We start from the raw sequence: 11,946 nt of genomic DNA, 5'->3' as shown, positions 1-11,946 counted from the left end.
GCTTATCAGAGGTTAATGAGTCATCAGAGGGAAGATGTCCGAGAATATGCCATGTGTGACTGTCACTGTGATGATTCTCTCTCTCTACACGAAAAGATGGTTCACGTGCTCCTCACGTGTCACACCTTCAAGTTACTACCTACCCCACTCTGAAACGACGACGTTTTTCTCATTTTACATACGTGTGTAACTAACGTATCACAAACGGTAACCACTTTACTTCCGTCTAGATTCTTAACTCCGTCACGCTACACGGAAGAAGAGGAAGGTCTTATCGGCTCTTTTGAATTTTGTTTGGGAGCATCTTGTGATAATTTATAAATTTTAGGGATCTTAGTGAAACTTTTGAGAGTTTCGTTTTGTTTAGTGTTATCATCACTTCGGCGGTTTGAATTTGGCCGGAGACAGTCGGAGAGAATGGAACGGCCACACTCGCCGGGAACGAAGTCGGTGGATATCGGAGAAACCTTAGAATCACTTTTGCGGTTTACTCTGCGCTCTCATTTGGATGAAACAGTTCAAAGTCTCGACCTTGACCTGCCTCGAGATCTCTGCTTCCATCTCCTGGAGGAGGAAGATACAGATTCAACAGGTAAAGTTATCAGATTTATGCTTTGTGTCTATCTAACGATCTTAGAGACTAAGAGCTTAGGGGTTTACTGAACTTTCTTTAGAAATGACAGAAGAACCTGCGAGGTACAAGATTCTAGCAAGGTCTTTGTCTGAATGTCTTACTTCCGAGGAGCATAGTTTGTCCATTGATAAAGATTCAAACTTTGAGAAGTATAGCAAACTGTTTCATGGTTTGGGACATGACTTGGTAAATGTATGTTACCAATTGGAAAAAAAAAACTCCTTCTTAGATACTTATTGGATCAGAAATTTTTTTGGAAATTTGATAAAAGATTCTATTTCTTATGTTAGATGTTGAAGAAAGTAAACTTTGAGCTCCATGTCCAGGAGCCTTATTTCACACAACTGAAAGGTAACAACTTCATTTTACTTGTTTCTGAGTTAGTTTGGTCGGATCTCACTTTTGTCACTCTTATTCACCAGATGGTCTGAAAACTACTGAAGGGAGATGTGCAGTAGGAGACTACATGAGGTCTGCTTCTTTACACCTTGTTGATGTACCTGCAACTATTTATATCTAGAATAATTTATTGTGATCTTCGTTTGCTTCACCTTGCTTTAGATTGTCTTAATTGACTTCATAGTTGGTTTAGCTTATACTTTACTAAGTTAGCTTTGTGCGTCCTCTCAGGATAAGCTCAGGAGATTTTATTTTGTTCAATAAATGCTTACTGCTTCAAGTTCAGGTAGTCACTAATCATTGTATCTCTGTGACATTGTGAGGTTCAAGCAGTTTTTCATTTTTCTATCTACCATTTTTTTTTGGCGATTGCAGGACGTTTGCTATTATACTTCATTCTCAGAAATGCTGAGAGTGGAGAGTCTTGCCAAAGTTCTTCCCGGAGTTGAGACTATAGAAGAAGGTTTGAAGATTTTTACCAAGTTGTCTCTTTTGCTATATGGACTTGGTTCTAACCTGGGATGTTGTTTCTATCTGCAGGTGTGGGAGTTTACCGAAACTTTTACCCTGAAGAGAAGGAACGAATGAACGGTGTTGTCGCAATTCGTGTTGTAAAACCAGTTGAGCAGCCGTATGCAGCTTTGGCAGGAGCATTGTCTGTGAGTTTTCTGACAGCAAGTGTATCTCCAAAAGCCTTCATTAGTTTTCATTACCCCGCCATCACATGAAGTTTCTTTTGTAGGAACTCAAGTCCACTGGGATCAAAGCTTTGTTGGATGCCTATACATCACGAGTTACATCTGAAGATCTTTGAGAGCAGATAATCTACTAAGTGCCAAGTAAAATGAGTGTTTCTAAGATCAAGGTTTTCAAATCTCTTTTTTTTTTTTAACTCTCAGTGTCAAAATAAATTTCGATGGTAGCTCAAGGCAGAGTACTGAAACTCTTTCAGCAAGTTGTGATAGTTAGTTTTCATGACACTGAATCCAAAGGGAAGGGAACATACAAAGTGTGTGTTTGTTTTGTTGAATTGGATCGATTCGATTTGAGTGAGACAAGTTTGTGTGTTTTTGATGGTTTCACGACACTTATAAGATTCAGGAAGCAACAACTCTTATAGTTCACTAACCATCACATTATAGGAACTCTTACCACCCATTCTTATAGTTTACTAGCAACTTATCTTGGCCACAAACTGTTTTCTGAGCACAAACACAATCCAAATCAAATGACAAGAGTTCAAAGCTTATTTATCAAGACACTTTCTTTTCTGCAACCTCCACTCGTTTCCCTCCTCCAACCTGCAAGCCATTCAATTTCTTAAATTAAAATAAAAAAAATTGCTCCTATAACCAAAATCTTGAAATTTTCTTGGTCAAACATTTGTCACATGATATAATAATGGGAAACAACAGGACTTCTAACTTATGAAGAAGATGGAACATATAATAAATAAAGTACCTTGTCCATGAGCCATAAGCCAAGGGAAGGCATGTACTGCACTAGATACATCACCAGCAGTACTGGCTGGTATGAAATCCAAGCTTCTTTTAAGTTATGAGATGCAGCGATTATGGTCAGTTCTGCACATCGTTCAGATGACACACGCTTCTGCATGTCAAGAGAAAAAAATTAAAAGAGAAACAGTTTTTTCAATTAATGTGTGTCTACAAGCCTAGTCAAAGATTAAAAGCAACGGCAATTTAATGAACAAATCACAATCAGTTAACAAACCTCAGGAGAGTTCTTGTCTTCCGAAGTTGATGTTCCTGTACCATTTGGAGTTTCTATTGGACCACGACAAACAACAGTAACCTTGATCCCCTTCTGATAGAACTGATTCCATAACAAACTGTTAGATTTATTGCCAAAAATAATATTTGCGTTTTCCTTACTTCAAACATATACCTCCGAACGCAAGCTGTGGAAATAGTCTTGCAGAGCATGTGTTGAAGCAGCATATATAGCTTGACCAGGTGATGGTACTTTCCCTGCGGCACTGCTAATCTGAGTATAGATTTAACTTTCAATTTATTAATCCTGACACTTAACCGAGGTAAATGAACAATCTATAATCTATATAAGCCTAAAAACATTAGATTATAAGACGTTGATGTTAACAAAAAAGTGATTATGTGAAGCCTCACAAAATTAAGAGCACTAGACAAACTGATGTTAACAAAAAAGGTATATGCATTGGTCATTAGTCTCCACATACCACAACAAAATGACCGCCTCCTCGTTTCAGCATATGAGGAGTTACCAACTTTGTGAGAGATATTGTCCCAAATACATTAACCACGAATGTAGTCTGCACCCAAAATTTCATTGATTAACCATATGTCAATAATAAAACTATAAAAATAACATAAATTAAGCAACACAAAGCAACTAATGTAATATTTCCTCACTCGCATCCACTGCGTTTGAATACTGCAAGAAAAGGAGTATGGTGTGATCACACGCCCTTGAACAACAAAAATAATAGCTTTAGTTAGATACAAAACTTATAGGAAGGAAGTTACTAACCATACCCTCATAGGCAGCGTTGTGGATCAAATAATCAACACCATCCCCAGGGAAAAGCGACACTGCTTGCTCTACAACCTTTTTGAGCCTCTCTTCGCTGCTAGGTAAATCTAAACGCAAAACCTTGACATGTTCTGGAGCATATTTACCTAGAGGAACACTGCTTAGTCAAAATCACAGAAACAGAGAATGCTCATAGTTAAAAAACTGGAGACGTTTGCATGAAGTTAGTACCTTTGAGCTCACTTTTAATCCGAAACAGCTCAGCGTCATTCCTAGCAGAAAGAATAAGCTTGGCACCTAAACTAGCAAACTGTTTGGCAAGAGCTTCCCCTAAAATTCAATCATAAACAAAGACATAACACATGACCTGCAGCCAATAATAAAAAAGTTGGAGAGTTTTCTTCAATCAGAAGTTACCAATCCCACGGTTAGCCCCTGTGATCCAGACCACCTAAGAAAATACCAAATCAATCACAAATCTGAAAAAAAGAAAACAGATATTTTCGATTCCTATCTATCTATTTATCTATCCAGTGCCTTTCCTTCTATGGCTTCGCGCTTCACTTCCTTGGAAATCAGGGTTAAATCCCTACAGGAGGCAGAGAACAAATCAGTTCTACAGAATCTATCATCACAACCACAAAGGAGTGACATTGAATTACAAAACTTATTACCGTCAGCAACTGCGAATTTGAGGAGAAGACCAAGAAGGAGGAGGAGTGCAAGAGAGAAGAAGAGTAGAGTCAGCATTTTTCTCGGTTTGAGCAACGGCTTAGTAGAAAGAGAGGACAAGTTTTAGAGATTTTATAAACCAGGGGGAAAATCTATCTACCTTTTTATTTTTTTGGTCAAACTGGGAAAATTTATATAGATATCTATATATATAAATATATAAAGTAGAGTTTCCTCAGGCAAGAGACAGCGTTATCATCAATTTAGGAAGTAACAATTCTTATATTTTCACTAAACATCACATAAGTAAACTAGGGAAGAACTCTTACAACCAATGCCTAGAAAATCCAACTTATATCCTGCTGACAATTCACACAAGTCAACAAACTGTCTTCTGAGAACAAACAAACACAAACCACAAGTACTGACAAAAGGCTTCAGAGCTTATTTTCAAGACACTTTCTAGATGATCAGTTTCAGTTTGTTTTAGTCTTCTTCTGGAAGAGCAAGTTCCATGAGTATGTGTTGCCTTTCTTCTCAGCAACCTCCACACGTTTCTCTCCAACCTGCAATACCCATTGCGTTTCTTAAATTAAACAAATGATGGCTCCTATAACCAAAAAAATCTTGAAATTTTCTTGGTCTAATGTTTTTGTCACGTGATATGATGATAATGGGAAATAACAGGCTTCTTATATCAGTAACTTATGAAGAAGATAGAACATATGAAATAAAGTACCTTGTCCATGAGCCAGAAGCCAAGGAAAGGCATGTACTGCACTAGATACATCACGAGCAGTACTGGCTGATAAAGACCACAAATAAACATTATATTATTGTATAAGAAGTCTGAACTGAGTGGAACATAATGAGATTTTGAAGGTACCTGATATGAAATCCAAGCTTCTTTTAAGTTATGAGATGCGGCGATTATGGTCAGTTCTGCACATCGTTCAGATGACACGCGCTTCTGCATGCGTTGCCGTCAAAATGATTGAGAAAAAAACTAAAAGAGAAACAGTTTTCAATGTGTGTCTACAAGCCTAGTCAAAGATTAAAAGCAAAGGCAATTTAATGAACACAATCACAATCAGTTAACAGACCTCAGGAGACTTCTTGTCTTCCGAAGTTGATGTTCCTGTACCATTTGAGGTCTCTATTGGACCGGGACAAACAACAGTAACCTTGATTCCCTTGTGAAAGAACTGAAACCATGCGCAGATGATGGTTGAACAAACTGTTAGATTTATTGCCAACAATATTTGCGAGAATGCAACTTTTTTACTTCAAACATACATACCTCAGAACGCAAGCTGTGGAAGTAGCCCTGCAGAGCATGTTTTGAAGCAGCATATATAGCCTGACCAGGTGATGGTACCTTCCCTGCTGCACTGCTAATCTGAGTATAGATTTAACTTTCAATTATTAAATCATGAGACTTAACCAAAGCAAATGGAAAAAAAAAATAGAGATATTGTCTCAAATCAGAGCACTAGACACTGATGTTAACAAAAACTATCTCCATTAGTCATTAGTCTCAACGCACCACTACAAAATGACCGCCACCTTGTTTCAGCATATGAGGAGTTACCAACTTTGTGAGAGATATTGTCCCAAATACATTAACCTCGAATGTAGTCTGCACCCAAAATTTCATTGATTAACCAAACGTCAATAAAACTATAAAAGTAACATGAAAACCCATACATAAGGCTAGTGAATCTCTGGCTGTAGAAACACAAAGCAAGTACTGTGCCTACAGATTTTACCCACAATCAATTCAATACCTTAAGATTTTCCTCACTCGCATCCACTGCATTTGATTTCTGCAAGAAAAGGAATATAGTGACCACACGCCCTTGGAACTAAAAGACTCACTATTGAGTAGACTTAAGCAAGGAAGAGTTACTAACCGGACGTTCATAGGCAGCGTTGTGAACTAAATAATCAACCCCAGCCCCAGGGAAAAGCGACACTGCTTGCTCTACAGCACCTTTGAGCCCCTCTTCGCCGCTAGCTAGATCTAAAGGCAAAACCTTGACATCTTCTGATGCATACTTACCTAGAGAGGAATACAGCTTAAGCCAATCACATCGTGTAAACAGAAAGCTCATAGTTCAAAAAATGGTGACTTTTTGCATAAGGTTAGTACCTTTGAGCTCACTCTTAACACGAACCAACTCAGCTTCGTTCCTAGCAGAGAGAATAAGCTTGGCACCTAAACTTGCAAACTGTTTAGCAAGAACTTCTCCTAAAAAATTCAAGACATAACACATGAGCTTGCAGACAGAACACAATCAAAGCCGGAGACTTTTTTTCATAGAAACAACGACTTACCAATTCCACGGCTAGCCCCTGTGATCCAAACCACCTGAGCAAAGATCAAAATCAATCACAAATCTGAAAAAAAAAAAAAAAATCTTCGATTCCATCTATCAATCCAGTACCTTGCCTTCTATGGCTTCGCGCTTCACATGCTTCTTCGAAATCAGGGTGAAGTCCCCTACACGAGGCAGAGAACAATCAGTTCTACTGAATCTACCACCATCACAAACGCAAATGAGAAGGAGTAGACATTGAATTGGAAACTCTAAAGGAGTTGTTACCATCGGCGAATGCGAATTTGAGGAGAAGGCCGAGGAGAAGGAGGAGTCCGAGAGAGGAGAAGAGTAGAGTCAGCATTTTTCTCGGTTTGAACGGGGAAAAAGAAAGTGAGGAAGAGTTTTTAGAGATTTTATAAACTAGGGGGCAAATATGTTAATAAATACCCTCATCCGTTTTTTTTTTTTTTTTTTTTGCTCAACAATAACTTCGTATTAATCCAAACTCATTGTCTTACAAAAGGCTTATCAGCCATTCAACCACAAAGGCACCATAGAATAAAGCTTGGGGACAAGGGACGTAAACGTAAAAGTCTCCTTCGCTATTCTATCTGTAGACTTATTACCACTCCGAGGGTAATACCTTACTTCAAAACCTTCATTTCTTGACAGTGAAGTAGAGATATCTTGCATGATGGGCTCCAGCACTGGCCAGACTTCTTCCTCTCCATTAAGCATTCGAGCTAAAACCAGAGAATCTGTCTCATTGATAACTCTTCTATATCCAAAACCCACGACCATTTGAAGAGCCCATAATTGCTTCTGCTTCGGTTTCTATTGCTGATCTCATCACTGTCATCTTCTTTGCCCCAGCCCACACCAGAAGCCCTTGATGATCCCGCAGTAACCACCCAATACCTCCAATACCGGTCTCCTTCGACCATGCTCCATCTGTGTTACACTTCAATGTCATGGGAGTCGGCGGGTTCCATTTCACCTCTGGTGCTTCTGGTGTTGGCGTTTTAACTTCCTCATCTGTGATCTCAATTCTACTCTTCCATTCCCTCACATCCTCCCATACCTTCTTAACTGTTGTGTGAGCACTATAGTCCTTTCCTCTGAAGATAAATTCATTTATGTTCTTCCATAGCCTCCACAATAGCCAGGGGACAAATCCTTCATCTACTTCCTCCTTAGGGTACTCTTTCTTTTGGTTTAAGACCCAATAGAGGTTAGCATATAAAGAATCCGACCACCTACCAGCTGGGGGTATGTGTATCTGTGCCACTGCCCAAACTAACCGAGCATAAGGGCACTGAAAGAGAAAGTGGTTAATGCTCTCCGCCTCTCCTCCACTTCTACTACAACACTTGTCTTTCGCAATATGCTGATATGTCATGTTCTCTGCCACTGGGAGAGTATTATTGAGACATCTCCATAAGAAGTACTTGACCTTTGGACTGGTTTCTAGGCTCCACACCTACTGATATATGCTATCTAGGCTTGGTTGTAACACTTCTTAGTTGTCTTGTTGTACTGAGAGTAAGCTCGTTTGCACCCAGTAACCGGATTTAACGGTATAGTGCCCTGTTTTAGTGAACTCCCACGAGTAAGTGTCTTTGCTATGTGGTCCCGCTGGTCGTATCTTCAGTATCTTCTCCATTGTCTCCTCAGTGAAAAGCTTTTCTAGCTTCTCAGACCTCCAATCTCGACCATTTGCTTCCATCAGCTCGCTAACTCTCATCTCATCAGATAACACATCATGTTCCTGCCCCGGTCGCAAGCGTACAGATTGGACCGTTGTAACTGGAGCAGTCCCTAACCATCTTTCCTGCCAGACCTTTGTGTCTTTCCCATTACCAATCACCACCCGAGCGCCATGTTGAATCAATTTATGTGCTGCGTGAATACTTCTCCAGGTGTATGATGGCCTTGAGCCTACGGGTGCATTGAGAGGGTCCGAGTTTCTGTAATATCTACTCTTGAAGATTCTGGCCATCAGCGATGTAGGCTTCTTGATCATTCTCCATAGTTGTTTCCCTAGGAGTGCAAGGTTATATGCCTCCAGGTCCTTGAAGCCCAAGCCACCACTAGCTTTTGGTTTACACAAACTCTCCCAATTCTTCCAGTGCATTCATCTCGAATCATGCCCATTCCTCCACCAGAACTCAGCCATTAACGACATAATCTGCTTGATTGTTGTTTTCAGTAGTAGGAAGCATGCCATCGTGTAAGTGGGCAGCGCCATTGCCACTGCCTTGAGGAGTACTTCTTTTCCCCCCGGAGAAAGGAACTTTGTTTGCCATCCATGTACTTTTTGGTTCAGGTTCTCCTTTAGATAGCTGAGAATAGAGACTTTTGAACCACCAAAAGGTTCTGGCAGCCCTCATCCGTTTCTAAAAGTGAGTGTTTTGGAAACAAAAATGTTTAAAATATTTATTTATAAAAAAAATTAAGAAATATTATTTACAGAATTATATGTACATTGTTAGTTAACAATTATGAATGTAAATTCTAAAAGTATTTGAATTTATTAAGTTACTATCTGGTTAAAGTAATCATAGGAACTGCATAATTAATTTAATTGTAACCATGTTTGAAAAAAAATTATGGTAATTCTTTATTCCTCAAATTTTATATCAATTAAGTAATTAAATTGAATTTTTGATCAAGTTATTTTTAGGTGGGCTCCATTTTTTTCCTCTGATTGAATTTATAGGAAAATTTTACTCTTTAATTTTGATGAAAAACAATGAACACAATTTTTTGGTTTTCATTTGTTATATTCAAAGGTTTTTAGTAATTAAACCCCATCAATTAAAGATAAATCATAAAAAAAATCTTCAACTAAAAATTATGTATGTTAATCCTGCGTCTAAAAAACTGTGCCGCAGGATGACATACGTTAACGGTTTATAAGTTGGAGGTTTATAATGTTGAAAACTTAGTTTAGAGTTTTTTACGATTCAAAAATAGTTAAGGGGTTTTATCACTAAAAGTTATTAAATGTTTTAAAATCTTTATTATCATTTATAGATTGTTTTAGATTGATATAAGCTTTTAAAACTAATTTATAAATTTTAATAAACTACTTTATAATCAATAAAGCTATATAAATATTTTAATACATTTACATATGATTAATACTATTTGACAACAGTTTTATAAGTTTTTACAATTTTTGCTATTTGTTAGGATAAAATAATCTAACATTATTTGTAATATTACTTAAACATAAAGTAATGCAATAAATTAAGAATAATATACCAAATATATTATTTTATTGATCAAGAAAACAAAAATATAACGTATTTGTTCAGAAATAAATGAGAATAAAAAATAATCATGTATTATTTTTGAAGAATATGGAGAAAGTATGAGCCAAAGGACGGAAAATCATAAAAAATAGGAAAAAATGTGTCATACTCTAAATAGAAAGATTGACTTCATAGATGAATTATCCTTGACACTACTTAAGATTTAATATAATTTAGAAACTTTAATTTATTTGATATTTGACAATGACGATATAAACACACAAATCTTCTTATATCACTATTGTCAAATATCAGATAATTTAATATTTTTAAGTTATATTAAGTTGTAAATCGTGCTGAAAATTATTAATTTAGGATGTATAATTTAATTTCATAGTAAATTAATGTATTAAAATTTATAAATTAGTTTTAAAGGCTTATAAATCAATCTAAAACAATGTATAAATGATAATAAATATTTTAAAATATTTAATGATTTTTAGTGATAAAACCTTCGACTATTTTTGAATCGTAAAAAAACCCCTCAACTAAATTTTCAATATTATAAACCCTCAACTTATAAACCGTTAACGTATGTCACCATTTTTTAGACGGAGTGTAACATATGTTAACATAACTAAAACTGAGAGTTTTTTTAATTGAAAGTTTTTTCTTACTAAATTGAGAGTTTCTTTCATATGATTTTTAGTTGGGATTTTTTTTAGGGGTTTTTGCCAAAACTAACCCACAACTTGATTTTAACCCCAAACTTATACCCAAACTTGAATCAAATGCAAAATTAACCTAAAAGCCTAGTGAAATTACAGCTCAGCCCCTTGTGACCAAACAAAAAAACAGAAGTCATTTTTACGAATATAGCCCTAGTAAATCGTCTGAGTCGCCTGAGATGTTGGAAGTCGTCTGGACGACTGAAGTGTAAGTCGTCTGGTACCGGTTTATTTTAAAAATAATTTATAAATCTTGTAAAAAAATATTTTGATGCGTGAAAAATAAAAATCAAGTAATTATAAACAGTTTTAAGTGATATAAATTAAGATATGATAAAATTGATTTGTTTTGAAGATAGATGAGTGGAAGTAGTGAATCATGAAATACTTTGGTTTAGGAGTTTGGCAAACATATGTTGTAGTATTGTATGTATTGTTAGGGTTAGATTTTGGAAAACTAAAATGTTTTTTTCAAAAATTAGTTTTCACCTATATGTGTTTATTTATGTGTATAGTAAACACTTTTCAAGTTTGATTTGATTTTATGAAGTCTTTAATTAGATAATTAAGTTTAGAGGTTATGTTTAGGGTGTGGACGACTTATATTTCAGTCGTCTGGTGAAGAAATTAAAACAGACGACTCGTCCAGAAGAGTTTAATATTTTTAGCGGAAAATTAAATATTTTTAGCGGGAAACTAAAATAGAAGACTTTCCAGACGACTTAAAAAAATTTTTAAGCGGGAAAATAATTTTTTAAAAAAATTTTAGGCGGAAATATTTGGACGACTTACATGTAAGTCATCTGTTTTAATTTCTTCACCAGACGACTGAAATGTAAGTCGTCCGAGTAAATTATTCAACAGACGACTGAAATATAAGTCGTCCACACCCTAAACATAACCACTAAACTTAATTATCTAATTAAAGACTTCATAAAATCAAATCAAACTTGAAAAGTGTTTACTATACACATAAATAAACACATATAGGTGAAAACTAATTTTTGAAAAAAACATTTTAGTTTTCCAAAATCTAACCCTAACAATACATACAATACTACAACATATGTTTGCCAAACTCCTAAACCAAAGTATTTCATGATTCACTACTTCCACTCATCTATCTTCAAAACAAATCAATTTTATCATATCTTAATTTATATCACTTAAAACTGTTTATAATTACTTGATTTTTATTTTTCACGCATCAAAATATTTTTTTACAAGATTTATAAATTATTTTTAAAATAAACCGGTACCAGACGACTTACACTTCAGTCGTCCAGACGACTTCCAACATCTCAGACGACTCAGACGATTTACTAGGGCTATATTCATAAAAATGGCTTCTGTTTTTTTGTTTGGTCACAAGGGGCTGAGATGTAATTTCACTAGGCTTTTAG

The 11,946-nt window shown here is 36.1% G+C and overlaps 5 protein-coding genes across 6 annotated transcripts; 1 reads left to right on the top strand and 4 right to left on the bottom strand.

Moving 5' to 3' along the window:
* Positions 1-313: 313 nt before the first annotated feature.
* LOC106343120 lies at positions 314-2,102 on the top strand. 2 transcript variants are annotated; one of them, XM_013782252.1, is made up of 8 exons: positions 314-592; positions 675-826; positions 925-985; positions 1,057-1,105; positions 1,265-1,319; positions 1,409-1,496; positions 1,574-1,692; positions 1,776-2,102. In XM_013782252.1, the coding sequence occupies exons 1-8, from the start codon at positions 418-420 to the stop codon at positions 1,845-1,847; spliced, it is 771 nt and encodes a 256-aa protein (XP_013637706.1). In that variant the 5' UTR covers positions 314-417; the 3' UTR covers positions 1,848-2,102. The 2 variants fall into 2 exon arrangements, with proteins under 2 accessions (XP_013637706.1, XP_013637707.1); XM_013782253.1 differs by having other exon boundaries at positions 319-592; positions 684-826.
* Positions 1,924-3,362, bottom strand: LOC106292432 (dehydrogenase/reductase SDR family member 7-like). The gene is made up of 5 exons (XM_013728019.1): positions 3,252-3,362; positions 2,942-3,040; positions 2,768-2,869; positions 2,495-2,644; positions 1,924-2,334 (listed from the first exon to the last, which is right to left on the bottom strand). The coding sequence occupies exons 1-5, from the start codon at positions 3,360-3,362 to the stop codon at positions 2,287-2,289; spliced, it is 510 nt and encodes a 169-aa protein (XP_013583473.1). The 3' UTR covers positions 1,924-2,286.
* A 1,135-nt stretch (positions 3,363-4,497) lies between these two features.
* On the bottom strand, positions 4,498-6,949 carry LOC106343118 (dehydrogenase/reductase SDR family member 7-like). Its single transcript, XM_013782251.1, has 12 exons — positions 6,844-6,949; positions 6,685-6,740; positions 6,575-6,608; positions 6,390-6,488; positions 6,151-6,299; positions 6,025-6,063; positions 5,784-5,876; positions 5,538-5,636; positions 5,341-5,442; positions 5,124-5,207; positions 4,977-5,042; positions 4,498-4,803 (listed from the first exon to the last, which is right to left on the bottom strand). Exons 1-12 carry the CDS (start codon positions 6,917-6,919, stop codon positions 4,714-4,716), a joined length of 987 nt encoding a protein of 328 aa, XP_013637705.1. The 5' UTR covers positions 6,920-6,949; the 3' UTR covers positions 4,498-4,713.
* A 387-nt stretch (positions 6,950-7,336) lies between these two features.
* LOC106292430 lies at positions 7,337-7,957 on the bottom strand. The gene has a single exon (XM_013728018.1). The coding sequence runs from the start codon at positions 7,955-7,957 to the stop codon at positions 7,337-7,339; it is 621 nt and encodes a 206-aa protein (XP_013583472.1).
* Positions 7,958-8,077: 120 nt separating this feature from the next.
* Positions 8,078-8,692, bottom strand: LOC106292429 (uncharacterized mitochondrial protein AtMg00310-like). The gene has a single exon (XM_013728017.1). It carries the CDS (start codon positions 8,690-8,692, stop codon positions 8,078-8,080), a length of 615 nt encoding a protein of 204 aa, XP_013583471.1.
* Between the last annotated feature and the right edge of the window lie 3,254 nt (positions 8,693-11,946).

Source organism: Brassica oleracea, chromosome C5, assembly GCF_000695525.1.
Source record: "Brassica oleracea var. oleracea cultivar TO1000 chromosome C5, BOL, whole genome shotgun sequence".
Classification (NCBI taxonomy): Eukaryota; Viridiplantae; Streptophyta; class Magnoliopsida; order Brassicales; family Brassicaceae; genus Brassica; species Brassica oleracea.
This window is presented reverse-complemented; position numbering and strand designations above follow the sequence as displayed.

Excerpts from the sequence above, each read along its gene's own strand:
- LOC106343120 (XM_013782252.1), top strand. The coding sequence starts at position 418 with ATGGAACGGCCACACTCGCCGGGAACGAAGTCGGTGGATATCGGAGAA. Across the intron at positions 827-924 it reads TGGGACATGACTTGGTAAAT|ATGTTGAAGAAAGTAAACTT; the intron begins GTATGTTACCAA and ends TTCTTATGTTAG. Across the intron at positions 1,693-1,775 it reads CTTTGGCAGGAGCATTGTCT|GAACTCAAGTCCACTGGGAT; the intron begins GTGAGTTTTCTG and ends TTTCTTTTGTAG.
- LOC106292432 (XM_013728019.1), bottom strand. The coding sequence starts at position 3,362 with ATGAAATTTTGGGTGCAGACTACATTCGTGGTTAATGTATTTGGGACA. Across the intron at positions 2,870-2,941 it reads TCCACAGCTTGCGTTCGGAG|TTCTATCAGAAGGGGATCAA; the intron begins GTATATGTTTGA and ends TTATGGAATCAG. Across the intron at positions 2,645-2,767 it reads AAGACAAGAACTCTCCTGAG|AAGCGTGTGTCATCTGAACG; the intron begins GTTTGTTAACTG and ends CTTGACATGCAG.
- LOC106343118 (XM_013782251.1), bottom strand. The coding sequence starts at position 6,919 with ATGCTGACTCTACTCTTCTCCTCTCTCGGACTCCTCCTTCTCCTCGGC. Across the intron at positions 6,741-6,843 it reads CAAATTCGCATTCGCCGATG|GGGACTTCACCCTGATTTCG; the intron begins GTAACAACTCCT and ends TGCCTCGTGTAG. Across the intron at positions 5,877-6,024 it reads CGAGTGAGGAAAATCTTAAG|ACTACATTCGAGGTTAATGT; the intron begins GTATTGAATTGA and ends TTTTGGGTGCAG.
- LOC106292430 (XM_013728018.1), bottom strand. The coding sequence starts at position 7,957 with ATGACATATCAGCATATTGCGAAAGACAAGTGTTGTAGTAGAAGTGGA.
- LOC106292429 (XM_013728017.1), bottom strand. The coding sequence starts at position 8,692 with ATGCACTGGAAGAATTGGGAGAGTTTGTGTAAACCAAAAGCTAGTGGT.